Source organism: Fusarium phalaenopsidis (genome assembly GCF_050370095.1).
Source record: "Fusarium phalaenopsidis strain FUZ10S chromosome Unknown contig_32278, whole genome shotgun sequence".
NCBI classification, from domain to species: Eukaryota; Fungi; Ascomycota; class Sordariomycetes; order Hypocreales; family Nectriaceae; genus Fusarium; species Fusarium phalaenopsidis.
In genome coordinates, this window is record NW_028145417.1 from 2,909,322 (window position 1) to 2,925,129 (window position 15,808).

The 15,808-nt window shown below is 50.6% G+C and overlaps 8 protein-coding genes across 8 annotated transcripts; 1 reads left to right on the plus strand and 7 right to left on the minus strand.

Moving 5' to 3' along the window:
- Positions 1–655: 655 nt before the first annotated feature.
- Positions 656–1,544, minus strand: LRP88_01538 (uncharacterized protein; the record flags this gene model as incomplete). Its single annotated transcript, XM_083238218.1, has 3 exons — positions 656–1,233; positions 1,283–1,450; positions 1,508–1,544. 3 exons carry the CDS (start codon positions 1,542–1,544, stop codon positions 656–658), a joined length of 783 nt encoding a protein of 260 aa, XP_083106723.1.
- An 808-nt stretch (positions 1,545–2,352) lies between these two features.
- On the minus strand, positions 2,353–2,649 carry LRP88_01539 (uncharacterized protein; the record flags this gene model as incomplete). Its single annotated transcript, XM_083238219.1, has 1 exon — positions 2,353–2,649. One exon carries the CDS (start codon positions 2,647–2,649, stop codon positions 2,353–2,355), a length of 297 nt encoding a protein of 98 aa, XP_083106724.1.
- A 672-nt stretch (positions 2,650–3,321) lies between these two features.
- Positions 3,322–4,613, minus strand: LRP88_01540 (uncharacterized protein; the record flags this gene model as incomplete). Its single annotated transcript, XM_083238220.1, has 7 exons — positions 3,322–3,369; positions 3,424–3,563; positions 3,620–3,715; positions 3,764–3,887; positions 3,944–4,155; positions 4,210–4,291; positions 4,356–4,613. 7 exons carry the CDS (start codon positions 4,611–4,613, stop codon positions 3,322–3,324), a joined length of 960 nt encoding a protein of 319 aa, XP_083106725.1.
- Positions 4,614–5,591: 978 nt separating this feature from the next.
- On the plus strand, positions 5,592–6,674 carry LRP88_01541 (uncharacterized protein; the record flags this gene model as incomplete). The annotated part of the gene is made up of 1 exon (XM_083238221.1): positions 5,592–6,674. One exon carries the CDS (start codon positions 5,592–5,594, stop codon positions 6,672–6,674), a length of 1,083 nt encoding a protein of 360 aa, XP_083106726.1.
- Positions 6,675–6,969: 295 nt separating this feature from the next.
- On the minus strand, positions 6,970–9,699 carry LRP88_01542 (uncharacterized protein; the record flags this gene model as incomplete). The annotated part of the gene is made up of 2 exons (XM_083238222.1): positions 6,970–9,416; positions 9,603–9,699. The coding sequence occupies 2 exons, from the start codon at positions 9,697–9,699 to the stop codon at positions 6,970–6,972; spliced, it is 2,544 nt and encodes an 847-aa protein (XP_083106727.1).
- A 771-nt stretch (positions 9,700–10,470) lies between these two features.
- On the minus strand, positions 10,471–11,760 carry LRP88_01543 (NADH:flavin oxidoreductase/NADH oxidase family protein; the record flags this gene model as incomplete). The annotated part of the gene is made up of 1 exon (XM_083238223.1): positions 10,471–11,760. The coding sequence occupies one exon, from the start codon at positions 11,758–11,760 to the stop codon at positions 10,471–10,473; it is 1,290 nt and encodes a 429-aa protein (XP_083106728.1).
- A 579-nt stretch (positions 11,761–12,339) lies between these two features.
- On the minus strand, positions 12,340–13,410 carry LRP88_01544 (uncharacterized protein; the record flags this gene model as incomplete). The annotated part of the gene is made up of 2 exons (XM_083238224.1): positions 12,340–12,897; positions 12,958–13,410. The coding sequence occupies 2 exons, from the start codon at positions 13,408–13,410 to the stop codon at positions 12,340–12,342; spliced, it is 1,011 nt and encodes a 336-aa protein (XP_083106729.1).
- A 1,325-nt stretch (positions 13,411–14,735) lies between these two features.
- Positions 14,736–15,742, minus strand: LRP88_01545 (uncharacterized protein; the record flags this gene model as incomplete). Its single annotated transcript, XM_083238225.1, has 3 exons — positions 14,736–14,835; positions 15,114–15,530; positions 15,588–15,742. 3 exons carry the CDS (start codon positions 15,740–15,742, stop codon positions 14,736–14,738), a joined length of 672 nt encoding a protein of 223 aa, XP_083106730.1.
- Positions 15,743–15,808: the final 66 nt, after the last annotated feature.

Below are 15,808 nucleotides of genomic sequence, written 5' to 3' on the forward strand. Positions count from 1 at the left end.
GGGCTGTGGAGAAATTATCTGTTGCCGGGACTTCTATGGAGGCGCGAACGGGACTTCTTTCTGCTCGTGTGTCCTAATGCTGATATTTGTTTCCATCGAGAAAGGGCCCCGTCTTGGTCATGGGCGTCAATCGATGGCAACACGATGTGGGCTTTCACTCTTGAGTTCCGCGAGGAAAGCTGTCTCGCCCGGATCATAGACTGCACGACCAAACTCGCCACAGATGATCGCTTCGGAATGGTCAGTGAAGGAAGACTGGTTATCAGCGGACCGGCAACATCTGCATATCTGCACAAGGATGACGAGGATGATTTGTATGATGCCTGCTCTAGCATTGACAGTTCTTTGCCAAAACAGTTGGCGACCCTCTGGCTTGACGACAAGAACACAGTCACCGAAGAGAACTTGAAAGGAGACGGACTAGTTCATTGTCTATGCCTTTATGAATCGGGTCGTGACGCTGTGGGGTTGGTACTCATCGAGGACGACAATTCTCAAATTTTCAGGAGAATAGGCGTCTTTTATGGTCACGATCCCAAAAAGGACGATGGAGGAGGAGTGGTTGACTTTATCCAGCAGCCAGAACGAGAATTCGTGATAGTTTAATATGCTTTTTATTCGTGACCGATGCAACTGTGACTGTGCTATTGATGCATCATCCCTCTGCAACCGCTGCTCGAACCACAGCAAAGAACCCCCGTGTCCGCACCAAGAAAAGAACAAAGACGAGTACTATAGGTAGAATGATCATGAGGGCGCCGACAAGCAACCAAGGGTTGGAAAGAACACGGGCAATTAACATTGCGAACAACATCCAAATGGCGACACCTATCATCTCCCTGTCCGAAAAGTCTCTTCCGCTGACGTTCTTGAGATAGCCTCCACCCTCAAAGTTCATCATGGCGATGCACATTATGAGGGATGTGAAGATGAATAGTGCGTCTATCACGAGAACACTCGTTGCCGGGAGGCCAAAGGCTGAGTCGTCAGCTGCGGCTACGATGACGGAGATGATGTTGAGGAAGATGGAGGCGATGATGAACGAGACCATGGCGATGCCTAGTTTTTCGGCTGTGCGGTGGTTGATTGGTTTGTCAATTGTTTTTCGACACTCTTTGATGATGTCGGATGACTCTGCCTCCGAGAGGTCTTCGAGAATAGCTCGAGCAAGGTTGAGAGATGGCGGGAATTTCGACTTGCAGGAAGTCTTGCCATCTACGACTCTACATATTCCTATAAGAATGTCAGAAAAGCCTCTACGGACCTAGAGGTGCTCTCCTACCAGATGTGCCAAGCTTGTATAGGTCAGGCATATAGTCAGCCGTGGCATTGGTGCACTCTTTTCCCCAGATGAGCTCTATCGTTGACTGTGGCCAGTTGATGATGGGGTAGTTTTTCTCCATGTTGCTCCTGCAGCCCGCGAGGACGCAGATGGAGAGGGCAAAGATGCCTGTTCAAAAGACATGATTAGCTTGAAGTTTGTGAGAGCAAGCGAAGGAGAAAGTACCGAGATTTATCACACCCAAGTATGCCACGCTCTTCATTGTGTCTTGTGTTTGCTTCCACTTAGTGCAGGTAGACAAGCAACGCAAACACCCAAATAATTGACGAAAATTCAACAGCTAAAGAGCATCTATTTGTATCATCACCTTTGTCCAACAGGGTCCAGGCCCTGTGGCTGATAGCTGCAAGGCAGACAATGGGCTGGCTTGTCCCAGAGTCCCTCGTCACACTGAAGCGCCGCGGAAAACGAAATCCCACAATCCTCGCTTCCATTAACCAGTTAAAACCTTCGTTTCCGACGATCTTGAAGGGGTCAGAGAAACAATCAAGACCCTTCAATTTCGCCGCGCATGTGAGTCCCGGCAGAGGCGTCTTGGCAGCGTCTTACCCCGGCCAGCTGAACTCACTACCAAGCTGTGAGTGGACGGATGCGGGAGGGCGTCTTTAGCTGCTGCGCCAACGTTTGAGAGGCACATGAGGAGCGGTAAAGATGCATTGATCCTGAGAGGGAATGAAGCCGTTGGCGGAATAAGCTTATCAGGGAAGCTTAATGGATGCCCACAGAAGCGAAGATGGGCTTCGATTCGCGGCGCAACTTTCGTACAACTCGGGAAGCGCTCAAGCTTGAGTTAGCCACATTCTTAGTGAGCATCTTTGGTGGGCAAGGCACATAGTCCAAGTGATGAGAGGTTCAAGTCTCTGTATTCGTTCAGTCCCGCAAACAACGCTCCCGTTTCAGACGCCAACAGTACATCAAATGCCGCATTCACCTCTCCCCTTGATCCCCAATCAAAAGCTGGCTTGGACACCCGATTCAACCTAGTGATGCATCCTCTACAGTCGACTCCTTCACTCCTTCACGCCCAACCACGAAGGCGCCTGCTGCCTATCGAATCTGTCCTGGTACGCAACCTGATGATCGTTCCAATGCTCCTGTGGGTGGACAATATCGCAGTGCACGTAGAATCCGCCAACGGGCACGTACTTTTCGCAGAAGGGGCAAGCTCGGTGGCGCGTCTCGCTCACGTGCTGACGACGGGCGTCCTTGTCGGGGAGTGAGACCTCGCACTTTTCGCAGCGGTCTGGTGCATCGTAGCCGTTGATGTTGTAGGCTTTGAGGTTGACTGATGTTTCTTTGTCAGACATGTTGTGAATTTGTTTTTTTATATGAATCTTCGTGATATCTCTTAGCGAGGCTGTTGTTTGTGGTGGTGGATTCTGTGATTGAAGATTGCGACGGGGGTGATTGGTTTGTTCTTGGAGCGTAGTCAACTCCCGAGGAGGAAAGTTCTCGATATATATACAACACAAGGCATTCAGCGTTGGTCTTTTTCTTCCATCAAGCTAAACCGTTAGTGACAGGGCTGACGGCCAGGGCGAAGCTAGTCTCGAGGCCTCCGATGCTGTCAGCTTATCTCAAAGGTACCATAGTAAGCGGGCATCAGCATTGCGCATAGATCATTCACTATGCGTTCAGCTGAACCATTATCCAATCAGGGTTCCCTGAGCCGTAATAACTTTAGACTTTTGAACAACGATCGAGATGCCTGCCATCTCCCTCCCGCAAGCATTCTTCTTATTCCCACTAATCAAGTACGCGGCGAAGTTCCCTACAATACCTGTGAAAGCAGTTATGTTGTTTAAAAAGCCGTGTTTGACGGGCATGATCTTTCAATCTCCAAGGGCCTAGCTTTCTTTACGAAAAATGAGGCCGCGTGGTTATAAAATAGGATCTGGCCTAGATGGATAATGTCTACCTTTTTACAGAAATAACTTCTAGCGCATTCTACATTCCAAGCTGTGAATAATTTAGTGTCCTCAAGATGGAGTAGCCTGCTTGGCAAACTCTCGCGCGAGCTGAACAACCTGGATTCCAATTATTAGTTCCAACACTCTAGGTCCGCGAGGGAGCATACAAACCTGCTTGCAAGTCCCGGCAGCCTTCTCTAGCTTTGTCCCAACCACACCGTAACCTGCACTCTCCGGGCGGGCCTGGTCGCTCAGAAGGGAGACAGCCCTGATCATGGTTTCGGCAGTTGTTTCCGCCATGACCAGCGCGTCTATGAGGTGACAGATTAGCAAGGAACTCAAGACCCGTGGTGGGGTGTTTACCAACCGTGGATGTCAGCCAGGGCCTTCATCATAGCGCTGATATGAGCAAGGGCAGCCTTGCTACTTGAAGCCAAGGTATTGATTTTTCCTAGAATGGCATCTTTTATCAGTATTTGTTAAGGATCGTATCTGGAATCGTCAGGCTTACGTATGGTTTGCAGAGCCTTCTGCTTCTCCCAATCACCAGTGTCTGCATCCTTGGGCACCCGGTTTCTCAAGAGCTCATCTAGGGCCCTCAGGACCACTTCATCTTCCAGAATCGTGGCAGAAAACTAGACAACACAAGTTTAGCTAGAGTACCTATGCAACCAGATGAGATATCACATACTATCCCGATTGCTTTAAGAACTAGGGTCGACCTCTTGGATGTCTCGCGGCTGTTATCTTGGAGGAGCTGCAGTATTCCATTGATATTTTCTCTAGCACCCTCAGCCTCAGAACTGGAAAAGGGAATAGTGTGGTCAGAAATGATGCGGAGCGGGTCAAGTAGCGCTTCAAATATGTTGACGGCGGAAGACGCATATTCCGCAATGTGGTAGGCTATCAACAAGCGTTAGCTACCGTCCAAAGCGAGATTAGGGTATGGCAACTGACAGAGGCCGACAATGGGATAGATGGCTTCGTTAAGGGAGCTCCTGCAATGCTGGCTGACGGTAGTGATCCCCTGCCACATTCTCTGGGTGAAAAGAATCAGCTAGCAGGATCTTGATCTCCAAGGTCATTCTCATTCTGTACTCTACATCCTTCTGGAGCCAGGTTTTGAAGTAGGTGGGCGGGTGGACCATCTCAAAGAGATGTTCATCATCGGGGAACTCCATACCAGTCTTGACGTAAGTCTGCACATGGTAGAAGAAGTCGTCGTCGAGGACAAAACGGGTGATTGATTGCTCATCGCCGTCTACCTTGCCCTTTGGGTTTCTAAGCAGTCGCTCGATTAGAGACGAAAGCTCGTCAAAGACCCTCGCGATGGACAGAATATTGACCTCAACTGATGCCATTTCTGTCAATTTGAAAGAGAAGCAAGATTTATTGGATAGAGAGTAGAGTTGAAGAGTTTCCAACCTGGTGCAAACAGAGTGGAAACCCGTCTTCTATATGGACCATCCTCATGAGTCCAGATGATGGACCTAATCTGTTGGTGGTGGCTAGCTGAACTCATTGCTCCATGTTCTAGATCAAAGTGCGTGCTGCATTCTAGTCTGTTGAAGCGAGACGTCGAGTAGCAAAGAACATGATTGGTCCATTGACATCTCGGCCATGTCAATAGTCATGTTAGCTAGGCAATAAACTGCTAAATGAACTTATCCTTCTGGGGATGGTGTAGCAAAGAATAGGTTCTTGTTGGATGTCAGAAGTCGCGTTTTACCTCTTCCTCTACCCTGCAGACAATAGCGCTGAACGAGGGGCTGCCGTCCTGCCCCAGTCGACGGCCTCGGTCTTTCGACCTGAAAAAGGAATGGGCGATTTTCCGTTGACGTCCAGGGGTGTTTAGATGCCGTGGATGCCAAGGTCCTGGAGCTCCCACTACGCATCGTCTTGGACCGACAGACTTGCAACCGCCTTTCAAACGTCAATGACGGCGGAATAGAGTAGGACCGCACAAGCTGTGAATACGACCTCCCGCAGAGCCGGATGACGAATGCCTCGTACCCAGCTGCGATCATCAGGCTACTCCGCCTGATTAATCGCCAGTTAAAAATACCACAGGCGTGACTAAGCTGCGCCCGTGGCTCTCAATGGCCCCTCGTATGCAGGGAACACGCAAGGGGACACGAGACGTGGAGGTGGAATCTTTTTATAGAAGCTTTGACAAAGCAGCTCATGGCAGAAACATGTCGTGAAGATCATAATCTTTTTCATGCTTTGTTAGGCCCTGGGCAGATGGCATGTTGTTGATCGCTGGCTGCCTATATCAAATGCCGTCCCCGACAGAGTGCTACAGTCTTTACTGATCTGATCATTCATTGCCTTCAAACATGCGGCTTCTTCCCGCGCTAGCACTGCTCGCTTGGGCAAATGCCCTTGCCGATGCCCAAGGGGAATACCTGGAACGTTACGACACCGATTCAATCGACTGCCATGATTCCAACAAAAACCACGAACCGAGAGGAGTCAGCGCCCTTTGGGATGACGACGTTTGCCCACACTCTTCCGCCGCCTGGAATGACGACGCACGCGACCATGGGCTAGTCAAACGCTTGCGACAATGGGTCCGACGGGCGGACGCTACCACAAGCGCTGCGGCCCAGGTGACAGAAGACGATAAAGACGATTCCAAGGAATCAGACGACGCAAAAGCACCCGCCGAAACGAAAGACGCTGCCGAAACAAAGGATGCAGAGGAGACCAAGGAAGAACCTGCCGACACGAAGGCCGCCGAAACGACCCAAGAGGAGAATCCGACCGAAGCCGAAAAAACTACAGAGGTGAAGGAGACGAAGGAGCCTGAGACGATACAAAAAGAGGAGACCAAGGAGGAGTCGACGATTGAGCAGCCGACCGTGCCATCCGTCACCGTACCATCTCCAACCCTACCAACCCAGACTCTCCCCACAGAGACAGAGTCTGAAGATTCGGCAACGACCGAACCCTCATCGAGCGATGAAATGACCGAGACGTCGTACATTAGCAGCGACCAAGTCACATACTCGACATATTCTAGCGAAAAGATTGGTGCATCATGCTTCAGCACAACCGTCGAGCATACAACAGTCTGCTCCACCCGAACACGCAACGGCCACATCGAAACCCACGGCTGCGTCCCCGCCAACATAACATCCAGCGCCTGCGCCCCGGGCATGATGTGCACGATCCACCCTGATTCCGGCAACGACGTGTGCATGAAGCTGCACAACGAGGTCGGCACTGCGGGTATCGTCATTGCCAGCATTTTTGGCTTTCTCGGTGCTGCGTGCACTTTTACAATGGTTTTTATTTGTTATAGTGATAAGAGGGCCGCGGCAAAGTTTAAGAATAGACGGCCGCCTAAGACGAGTGAGAGTACTAGGCTTTTGGCGAAGGCTCCGACGCCTCCGACGCCCCCTGCTTTGGGGCACTAAAATGTGGACGGTGGAATTGTTCTGTCAATTTATGGGTTTGACTATGGTTAGTTGAGGATATTTCGAATTTGCCGTGAGATTCTGAGCTATAGATACTGAGAGGGATTGGGTTTAGTTTGCTAGCAGGGTATCATGGGACAAGGCTTGGGAAGTGTCATCTGTTCTTCCCATGTTTTTTAACGAGGTAATGCATTTCTTATGTCTTTTCTTACAACATGTAATCAAGGATAAAGGGCCGCAGGAGTAAGGTGGACTAAAAATGAAGCATTATTAACTAAACTCGAGTCGTCATCCCCTAGGGCAGTGAGCCCTGCTGGTCTACTATTCTCCTTTCAATCTTCGTCTGCACTTCAAATGGCCTATCTAGACTCTCCTTCAGAGATATTGTGCCGCTGCCCTTTTCTGATAGAATGGTAATACTCTCGACCTCTAGGCTAGAACGGTATCCGAACGTTCCGTTGGCGGTGAGGATGTTGTTCTCCCACACAAACTTGATCTCTGATGACTTGCCTTCTATACTCTCGCCGTCATCGAGATACAAGGATCCTTCCGCATGGCCATCCTGATCCTGCGCAATTATAAGATTAAAGTTCTTCTTTCGAAGCTCTGCAGTTGTGTTGGCTGACTCATTCCTCAGCGGCACGATGCTTCCACCACGGATGTATACCGGAATCTCATCGAAGCCGACATTATCCACCGTGACATCCTTTCCCTGACCACGGACAGGTTTGTGTGTCCAAAGGTCGTAGAAGAGGTCGTCTGGGAGGTAGAAAGTAACAGACTGGGAGTCATCCTCAATGACGGGAGATATCAGCAAAGAATCTCCCAGGAAGAACTGCGTGTCAATGCCGAATGTGTTGCTGTCGGAAGGATAGATGAAGAATAATGGGTTCACACTGGGCACGCCCGTAGAGGTGGCGTGATGCAGTGCTGTATAGATGTAATCCAACAGTCTATACCGGGCATCAATGGCCTTTTGAGCCACCTTGGTGACAGACTCCCACAGGTAAAACTCCTGGTTTGTGGAAGCAACGTCGGCGTGGTTGCGGAAGAAGGGCATGAAAGCTCCGAGTAAAACCCAGCGAGAGCACATATTTTCCTCTGCCCTTCCGTTGAACCCGCAGACATCTGATCCCACCATTGGGTAATTGTGCACAGCCGTGAAGCCGAGCATCTGGGCTATCGAGATCCGGTAGTGCGCCCAGGAGGATCGGTTGTCACCAAACCAGTGAGCAGACCATGCACTGGAGTGTAGGAAGGTTGACCGAGTCAAAACAAAGGGTCTCTTGTCGGGTTTTCTCTTGATCATTCCGTCGTAGGTTGCTTTGGCCATGGTCAGTCCGTAGAGATTGTGCGTGTCGTACTGCGCGGTGCCGTCGTGGTTGCTGATGTTGGTGTAGATGGTGCGATCGCTTAGTCTACCCATCGCGTTCTGGATAGAGTACGGTGGGTTGAACAGATCTCTATGTGCAAGGGTCTTTTCCCATTCACTGCTTGCATCCTGCCGCTTCGCCAATGTGCTGTTGGGCTGAAAGCTGTCTGGGAAACCTGGGATTGGCCTCCCTGTATTTGGTCGAGGTCTATGATTCTCAGGCGGTTGGGGAGGCGTGTTTGTATCCTTTGCATGCTTTGCAGGATCGCAGTCAACATTGGGACAAAAGTTGGACGCTTCGTTCATATCATTCCAGACACCGTCGATATCAAGACCTGTCTCTGGGTCAAAGAATCTTTCCATCTCGTCAACCCACCAGTCATGACCCTCTTTAGAGTGGTAGTCTGGCCAGACAACTTCGCCCGCCCATTGAACACCTCGGTAGTTGGAGCCATCAGCGGCTTTGAGAAAGGCTCCTGCTTCTTTGCCTCGCTGGAAAGACTCGTAGCTGTTGTTGGTGCTGATTCCGGGGTCTAGCATCATGACCAGTTTCTGCTGCCGACTGTGCAGCGTATCGACGAGCTCTCGCATCTTGCTTATGGGGAAGCGCTCGGGGTCTGTGGTAAAGTCTTTGCGCATATCCATGTAGTCAATGTCACTCCACAAGACCTCCAGTGGGATATTGGCCGTCGAGTAGTTTGCAACGACTTCTGCTAGCACGTTGACCTCCCAGTAGCCATACTTGGCTTGATGGAATCCTAGAGACCAGTACGGCATCATCGCCGCCAGACCAATCGCTTCTGCATGCTGTTTACTGACTTCTGTCGGAGTTGGGCCAGCAAAGAAGTAAAGGTCAAGAATGCCTCCAATCGTGTTGTACTCGAGGTAGTGGTCGCCCTCGGGTGTGACATTGAGGTCAATATCCATGCCGTTCGAGTTCATTAGCAACACACCATGGCTGCCGGACTTTCGGTGCTCGAGATACATGGGGTGACTTCCATAAAGGTTCGTGTTTTGCGGAATCACAATTGCCTCCCGATTCCACATGGTCCTTCGGTAGGAAGAACTCGCAGGGAGTCGAAAAGAGTCGGAATGCTCGCCGAGGCCATAGACGTTGGGGTCTTTGGGGAGATTTGTTCTCAGCATAACATATTGAGACTCGAAAATCAAATTTTCGGCGCTGGTATCAAACAAGATCTCCTTTGAGTCGCGCCGAGAGACTGTAAAGGAGAAAGGTTCTTCTTTGAGATCGAAAACTAGGTCGGACTTTTCGATCTTCTTGCTGCTCTTTGAAGGTCGAGGGATGATGGACTCGGGGATTTGATAGACCTTTTCACCCGCATCGTAGATCTTGACATGTAGCCGCTTGTCTGTTCAATATGAGCCTCATGCGCAAGAAGGGGACTGACGGTAAAACTCGCCTGTCTGATACTCAACCACAAGTTTCAACTCGGGTGCGTCTACGCCGTAGACATTGCAAGGTTCACCAAGGAGGGCCAAATCAGCTGCGATCCCATTGGTTGTCTCCTCGACATTTGAGGCGCTGTATCCTGGACAGGCATCGATTGATACCGCGACAGCAGTGGCCATGAACAGTGACAAATAAATGAACAACCCCATGGCCACGGCTGAGAATGCCTGCAAGTATTCCATGTTGATGTCAACGGCGAGAATCTCGACTGACTGGTCCCTTGTTGGTTGCTCTGCTTCTGGGAAGGAAGCCTTTTAAGAAAACCACAGAGTTTGCTGTCTTTACTAGCGAACGGCGGTCCTAGAATGTCATGTAAGGCTGTGGGGAAATCCGGCCAGCGCGTCATGCTGCGGCACGCTTGGCTGTAACTGACAACTCAGAGGACAGGACATGGGTAGACATCTTCCAAGCAGGTTGCAATGACGCATGGCCAAAGGCAGAGATACGGGTTTGCGGCCTGTAAATGGATCGAAAACAGGACTCAAAGCTCAATGCGGCATCTGGATCTGCTTGAAATCGAGCCTGCATTCATCCTTTAATCTTCAATGCAGCTGCTCAGCGAAGAGATCAACGCGGTGCCTGAATGATGCCCCTGGTTTGATAACCAACGTACGGTGATCGGTTAGCATATGAATTAAAAGATCCACATTGAGTCTATCTATAGGTCGATCCTTCAGCTGAAACGAAACGGCCCTGGGCCTGCATAGCGAGTGCACGGATTGTCATGGCGAATCGCAGCAGGTCATAGCCGCCAGCTCAGCAAGAGCTGTTTCAAGTCCTGGTAGGCCAATAATTAAAGTTCTGCCGGTTGTATTTTTAGTCTTCTGTTTCTGCGTTGTCCGACGGCTGGGAAACACTTGGACCGATAAGGGAGGGGATACTTCGTCTGCAATAGCAGTCAATTCATGGCCGAAAGCACTTTCCTCTATATACTCCTGGATCTATCCGTTAATCTAGATCACATAATGCTCCTTGTCCTCTGCGACCCGCTGCATATGCTGCCTCGCCTTTTCCCAAGCCTCATCGACATTCTCTTGCACCGAAAAGTCGGCTGGCCGTAAACCGTTTGCAATCTGGTTGATGAGTACAAAAACAAGAGCCATCGCTTGGAAACCCTCTTCATCATACGCCTGCTTCAAAACTCCGGTCGCGCCCTCGTTCTTGATCGCGTTGGGGAGTCCGGGGTCCTGGCAGGCTGCTCGTCCAATACCCACGCCGTCGAGGGTGGCGAGGGAGTTGACAAGACCCTCGGTCGTCTTGAATCCTCCAGTTGAAAATACTCTGGTTTCTCCCTTGAGGGATTTGATGATTTCCTCTGCCTGGGTGAGGAAGTAATTCTCGCGCTTTCGGTTTTCCTCCTTGACGTGTTTGAATGCTAGCTTCTCATAGTTTCCACCAGAGATCTCGATGAAGTCGAAATGAGCATTCTCCAACGCGATGCTGAAGTTCTTGGCGTCATCGAGTGTGATGCCTTCTGGTTGGTACTCGACCGAGTTGATCTTGATGCCTAGGATGAACTTGGGGCTCACGCGCTTTCGGATCTCGTTGGCAATCTCAAAGACAATTCGGGAGCGGTTCTCGAGGTTGCCTCCGTACTCATCGGTTCGCTTGTTAGTGCGAGGGCTGAGAAATTGAGCGATTAGATAGCCGTGAGCACCGTGAAGCTCAATGCCATCGAAGCCAGCCTTTTCCAGGTACTCTGCGGCGTGAGCGAATCCCTCGATGATCGCGGCAATATCTTCCTTGGTAGCCTCTCGTGCTTCACCATAGGTACGGCCCGTGGCGGACTCCTTTAGAGGGACTGCAGAAGCGCTGATGGGGTTGGGCTGTATCCAGGATTCGACTTGACGACCTGCATGGGTGATTTGGCCGAGCAAAAGACTGCCGTTTTCCTTTCCAGCAGCTGCTAGTTCCTTGAAGGCTTCAAATCGGGGACCCTCGAAAGGATCGGTTGCCTTGACGATGGCGTTACCGGCTGCTTCGAGATGCACGGCGTCAGTGGCGATGTTGCCCGTGAGTATCTGGCCCCATCCGCCGGCACCCCAGCTTCTGTATAGGGTGATGAGTTGCTTTGAGGGAATTCCTCGGGCTGATTCGTCCTTGGGGTCCCATGAGGCTAGTCGTTCAGACGTAGCGGCTTTGAGGAAGCGGTTCGGTCCGGTGCGTCCAGAGGGTGCAAAGGTTAGGGGCTCAAAGAGCGGTGCAGGATCAACACCTGGTGAGCCGTATCTTGGTGCAGCCATTCTGAGTATTCTAAAGTTGAAAAGAGAAACCTAATATCAAAGCACCTGCAGTTCCATATGGCATTTTGTATCATGACTCCAGGCCCCTTTTATACGAGCAACTCAGAACCCCTGCAACCTCTAGTCCCCACGACAATGCAACACAGACACCGTAAATCTCCCGATCGCCCCAGCGGTCTGTTAGATCTGCACCAGTTAGCCCACTCTTTATCTAATCCATGGCATGAGCCTCGGCCCAGGGAAACCGCCAGACACTGACAAATCGAGGTTCGGCCGGTTTTTCGTCCGAAACGTGCGCGGTTTTCCGAGAGACTAGACCAGATCCGGGGAGGGTCCATGCTGGGATGAAACATATATCGATAGCAACATGGGCGATTCCGTGATTTTCTTGGCTTGTATTTCTAAGCGGAAGGGGAATAGCTTCGTGGAGTGGGTTAAAGCGGTGCAACTAAGGTCCGATCACCAGCTAGCATGATCTAGTGTTTGATGATTCCAGAGCGTGATTTATAATAGTGGGAAGAGGATAAATTGGCTTAAGGGGTCTATAGCAAACTGGACCTTTGGGGGTTGCGTCCTATGCTATCTCTGGCTTGGCTGAGCCTGGATAATCTTTTGTAGATTTCTGTCCCTCTCCGCCAGTGAGTCCGCAGTTGGTCTTCCATAGGCTTCTTCCGTTTGTCTCGAAACCTTTTCTGTCCAGTCTTCACTCTCTGCCGAGCTACTCGGACGTGGAGCCGAGGCCCCGGCAGATGTTCCTTTAAAGGTTATATCTCCGACATCGTCCCAGCACGCCTCCATAGTTCCAGCCAAGTGATGCATAAATGCTCCTATACCGCCAGTTCCTCCGGCGCTGTTGTATGTCTTGAAAGGACCGGCCACGGCCCATCTCGGTGCTAGGCTGTTTTCCATGATTGTGTCTAAATCCTCAACCGAGACCACGTCGTTGGCGACAAGGTGGCAAGCTTCGCGGAAAAGAGCAAAAGCGAGGCGGTTTCCGACGAAGCCTTGGGTTTCTTTGTTGATCTTGACGGGGCGATGACCTGAGCCAAGACTATTAAAGTAATCCATGGCAAACTGGGTTCTCTCGGGTGTGGTGTGGGGAGACGGCACCACCTCGATCAATGGCATGATATGCGGCTTGTCCCATGTCAGTATCCGATTGATAATCATCCACAACCGCGAGTCGATAGCACTTACCGGGTTGAAAGGATGAACCACTAGAACCCTTGTCTTGTCCTCAAGATGCTCGACCTGCTTGGAAGCGCAGATACCTGATGTTGAGCTCCATAGGTGTGCATTTGCAGGCGCATATTTGATGACGCTAGCCCAGTTTGATTGCTTGAACTCGATCTTGTCGGGGCCTTGCTCTTGAACAATGGTTGCGTTTGAGCATGCCTCTTCGATGGAAGAGCATATCGACAGCCGTCCGGTGGATATGAGTTCCTGAACAGAGAGGATCTCTGTCGTTTCTTTCTTTACTGACTCTAGATATACCGGTAGAAGAGTAGAGATGTGATGTTCGAGGTCGTCTCGTACGTCATATAGCCGTAGATTGGCATTCGAGTATCTCAGATGCAACGCGGCGAACGAGAGGCCGATGGTGCCGAGGCCGATGAGGGCAATGGTCTGCTGCTCTAGTGGCTCTGCCATATCGAATTAAAGTTATGTTTCTGGGATATAAGGCCAAACCTTTCTTCAACGTCCCTTTCAATGGTTGTAGAGGGTGATGAGATCATGAGAGCGGGACTTTGTGAGCCCCTCAGTTGAGCGGGTGGAGAAGAGGGGAAACACCCGAGGTTAAGGCTGAAGCTGAGTGCCTTCTTCTTCTTCCAATCCATACGAGCTAAGAATATTATTAAAATCCCAATAGTATTATTAATTTTTTTGCAACGCATTGTTCTACTTGCCGTTAATTGTGCACGGTTTCGGAGAGCTCGGGGTTGACACTGCTTGACGTCTCGACTTGGCACCTCAACTCCCAGCCAATGTCCGTCCTCGACTCATTGTCTGCGAGTTACGAATGGGAAAAGTGGGCTATAGCCACCTGGGTATCCCGAGGCTTGGACTTCACCCAATTGGTGAGGATTGTTTAGCTGCTAGAATGAAGACAAACACAGATATTAACGTTAGGTACCTACTTTAGAGTCCAACGGAGGTTGAAGCCAAGCCGAAAACACCAAATCCATTACCGAACAAAGAACATGTAGCAGACCACCAATCCTCTAGGCATTAATCCTCAGACACTTCCAATTCCGGCAGAGTAACCATGTCTTGGATAGTCTCCATCACAAGCATTCTGCACGAGCTGCAACCGCGCCAACTCCTCCCATTCAAATGAGATTCCAGTTCCAAACACATTTCAGCAGTGCTCCATCCGTCGCCCGAATCAGGAGTCCTCTGACCCGTAGATAGAGAAGAACAAGAGCTGCCTTCACTACTGACTGTTTCCGAATAACGACCCTGATCGGGTTCCGAGGTGGGGGATTGATACCGTTCCATCGCAGCCTTCCTTCTTGCCATCGCCTCGAGTTTCTCGGAGTGGTATCTCTTGCGCAGTGCCCGGAATAAAATGATCTCTCTCAGATTTGAGGAACCGTCGCGCCAAACTTCGCGAAACATTCCTTCTAGATATCCGGAAAAAGATGGCATTAGCAGTGATATACAAAAGACCTTAGCATCATCCCTTGAAACGGAATCACTTACGCATGCTGGTAGCATCATTGAAAGCTGCGTCCGCCTTCTCTTGTTGGAGATCAATCCGATCCCAATCTCTTTTCGCATTCAAGACGTCAGCCCTCCTGTGGCTTTTTTGCTCAAGTAGGTTAAGGCGTTTCTGATCGGCCCAGGAAAACCCCCTGTCGAGACTTTTAGACATGAGAGATCTCAGTTCGCATTGCTCCAAGACAGCTTCCTTTTCGACCTCTTTTACCCCTTTATTTAGGGGCAGATCCGGCGTTTCCTGGAGGAGGGTGACCTTAGGCATCTGAAGACGTGGTTCGTCCTGCTGTTTGGGCGAGCTGCTTGAACCCGACTTCTCTTTCATCCTCTCCAGCAAGACTACCACCTTCTCCAGCTCTGCAATAGACTTCAACATATTTTCATTCGTAATCTTTAGTCTCTCAAGCATCTGGCTGGGAGGAGCTAAGTCTTCTTCAACGCGACCTTCCGGGGTTTTCATATCTCTGATGGTCGATTCATGCCCCGGAAGCCATCTGGAAGAAGCCTTCATCTTCAGTAGCCCACTGATGAGGATTTTGTGTAGGTTTGAAGGGCCCAAGACGTCAGAGGTCATCTTGGTCGCCTGTTCGACCGTGGTGCTCTCCCAAAAGGAGACCATGCGAGACTGGACATACTCGCCTATCCACGGGAAGTGTGCATGAAAGGGGTCTAGAAAGTGGACGTTGTCGACAATTTGAGGGAAGCTCAACTTGTCCCCAGCCTTCTTGACTTCTTCTTGTGCAATGTTGAAGAGCTCCGTCAGGCCGAGAGATTCGGCCGCCATGTACACGCGAAGGGCAGTTCTAAACTCCGAGGAGTACTTTCCGGCGGCAGTGGTTCCCCACGGTTTGAGACACTGGTATCTACCCGTTACGAGAAAGTTCACAATGACGTGACCGGCATCGAACTGGATGGATCCCAGATCCATCTCGTTGGGCGGTTCGCACCACGCGAGACGAGCGGCAAGCGGGGTTTTCTCCAGGAACTGACGAGGGATGCGAAGTGTTTGGCTGGGACTGAATCTGAGGGCGACTATATCGCTCGCATATGGTCTCAGGGTGTTGTTAGTCTGGATTACTGAGTTGGGGTGGGGGAATAGGGAGACTAACGAGCGCTGGGGCCGGTTCTCCACGACCTCGACGTCCGAGTCCTGGCCCGGATCTTTAGAGTCGGAAGACAAGAAGAAGGGTCTTTCATCATCTTGTGATTCCAAATCGTCACCACAGGTGCCATCGGCAACAGAGTATATGTCGTCGAACGGCATGCTTACTGTCTTTGACAGTGAAAAACGCGGATATCGTGATTAGAGATGATCGAAAGGGAGGAAAAG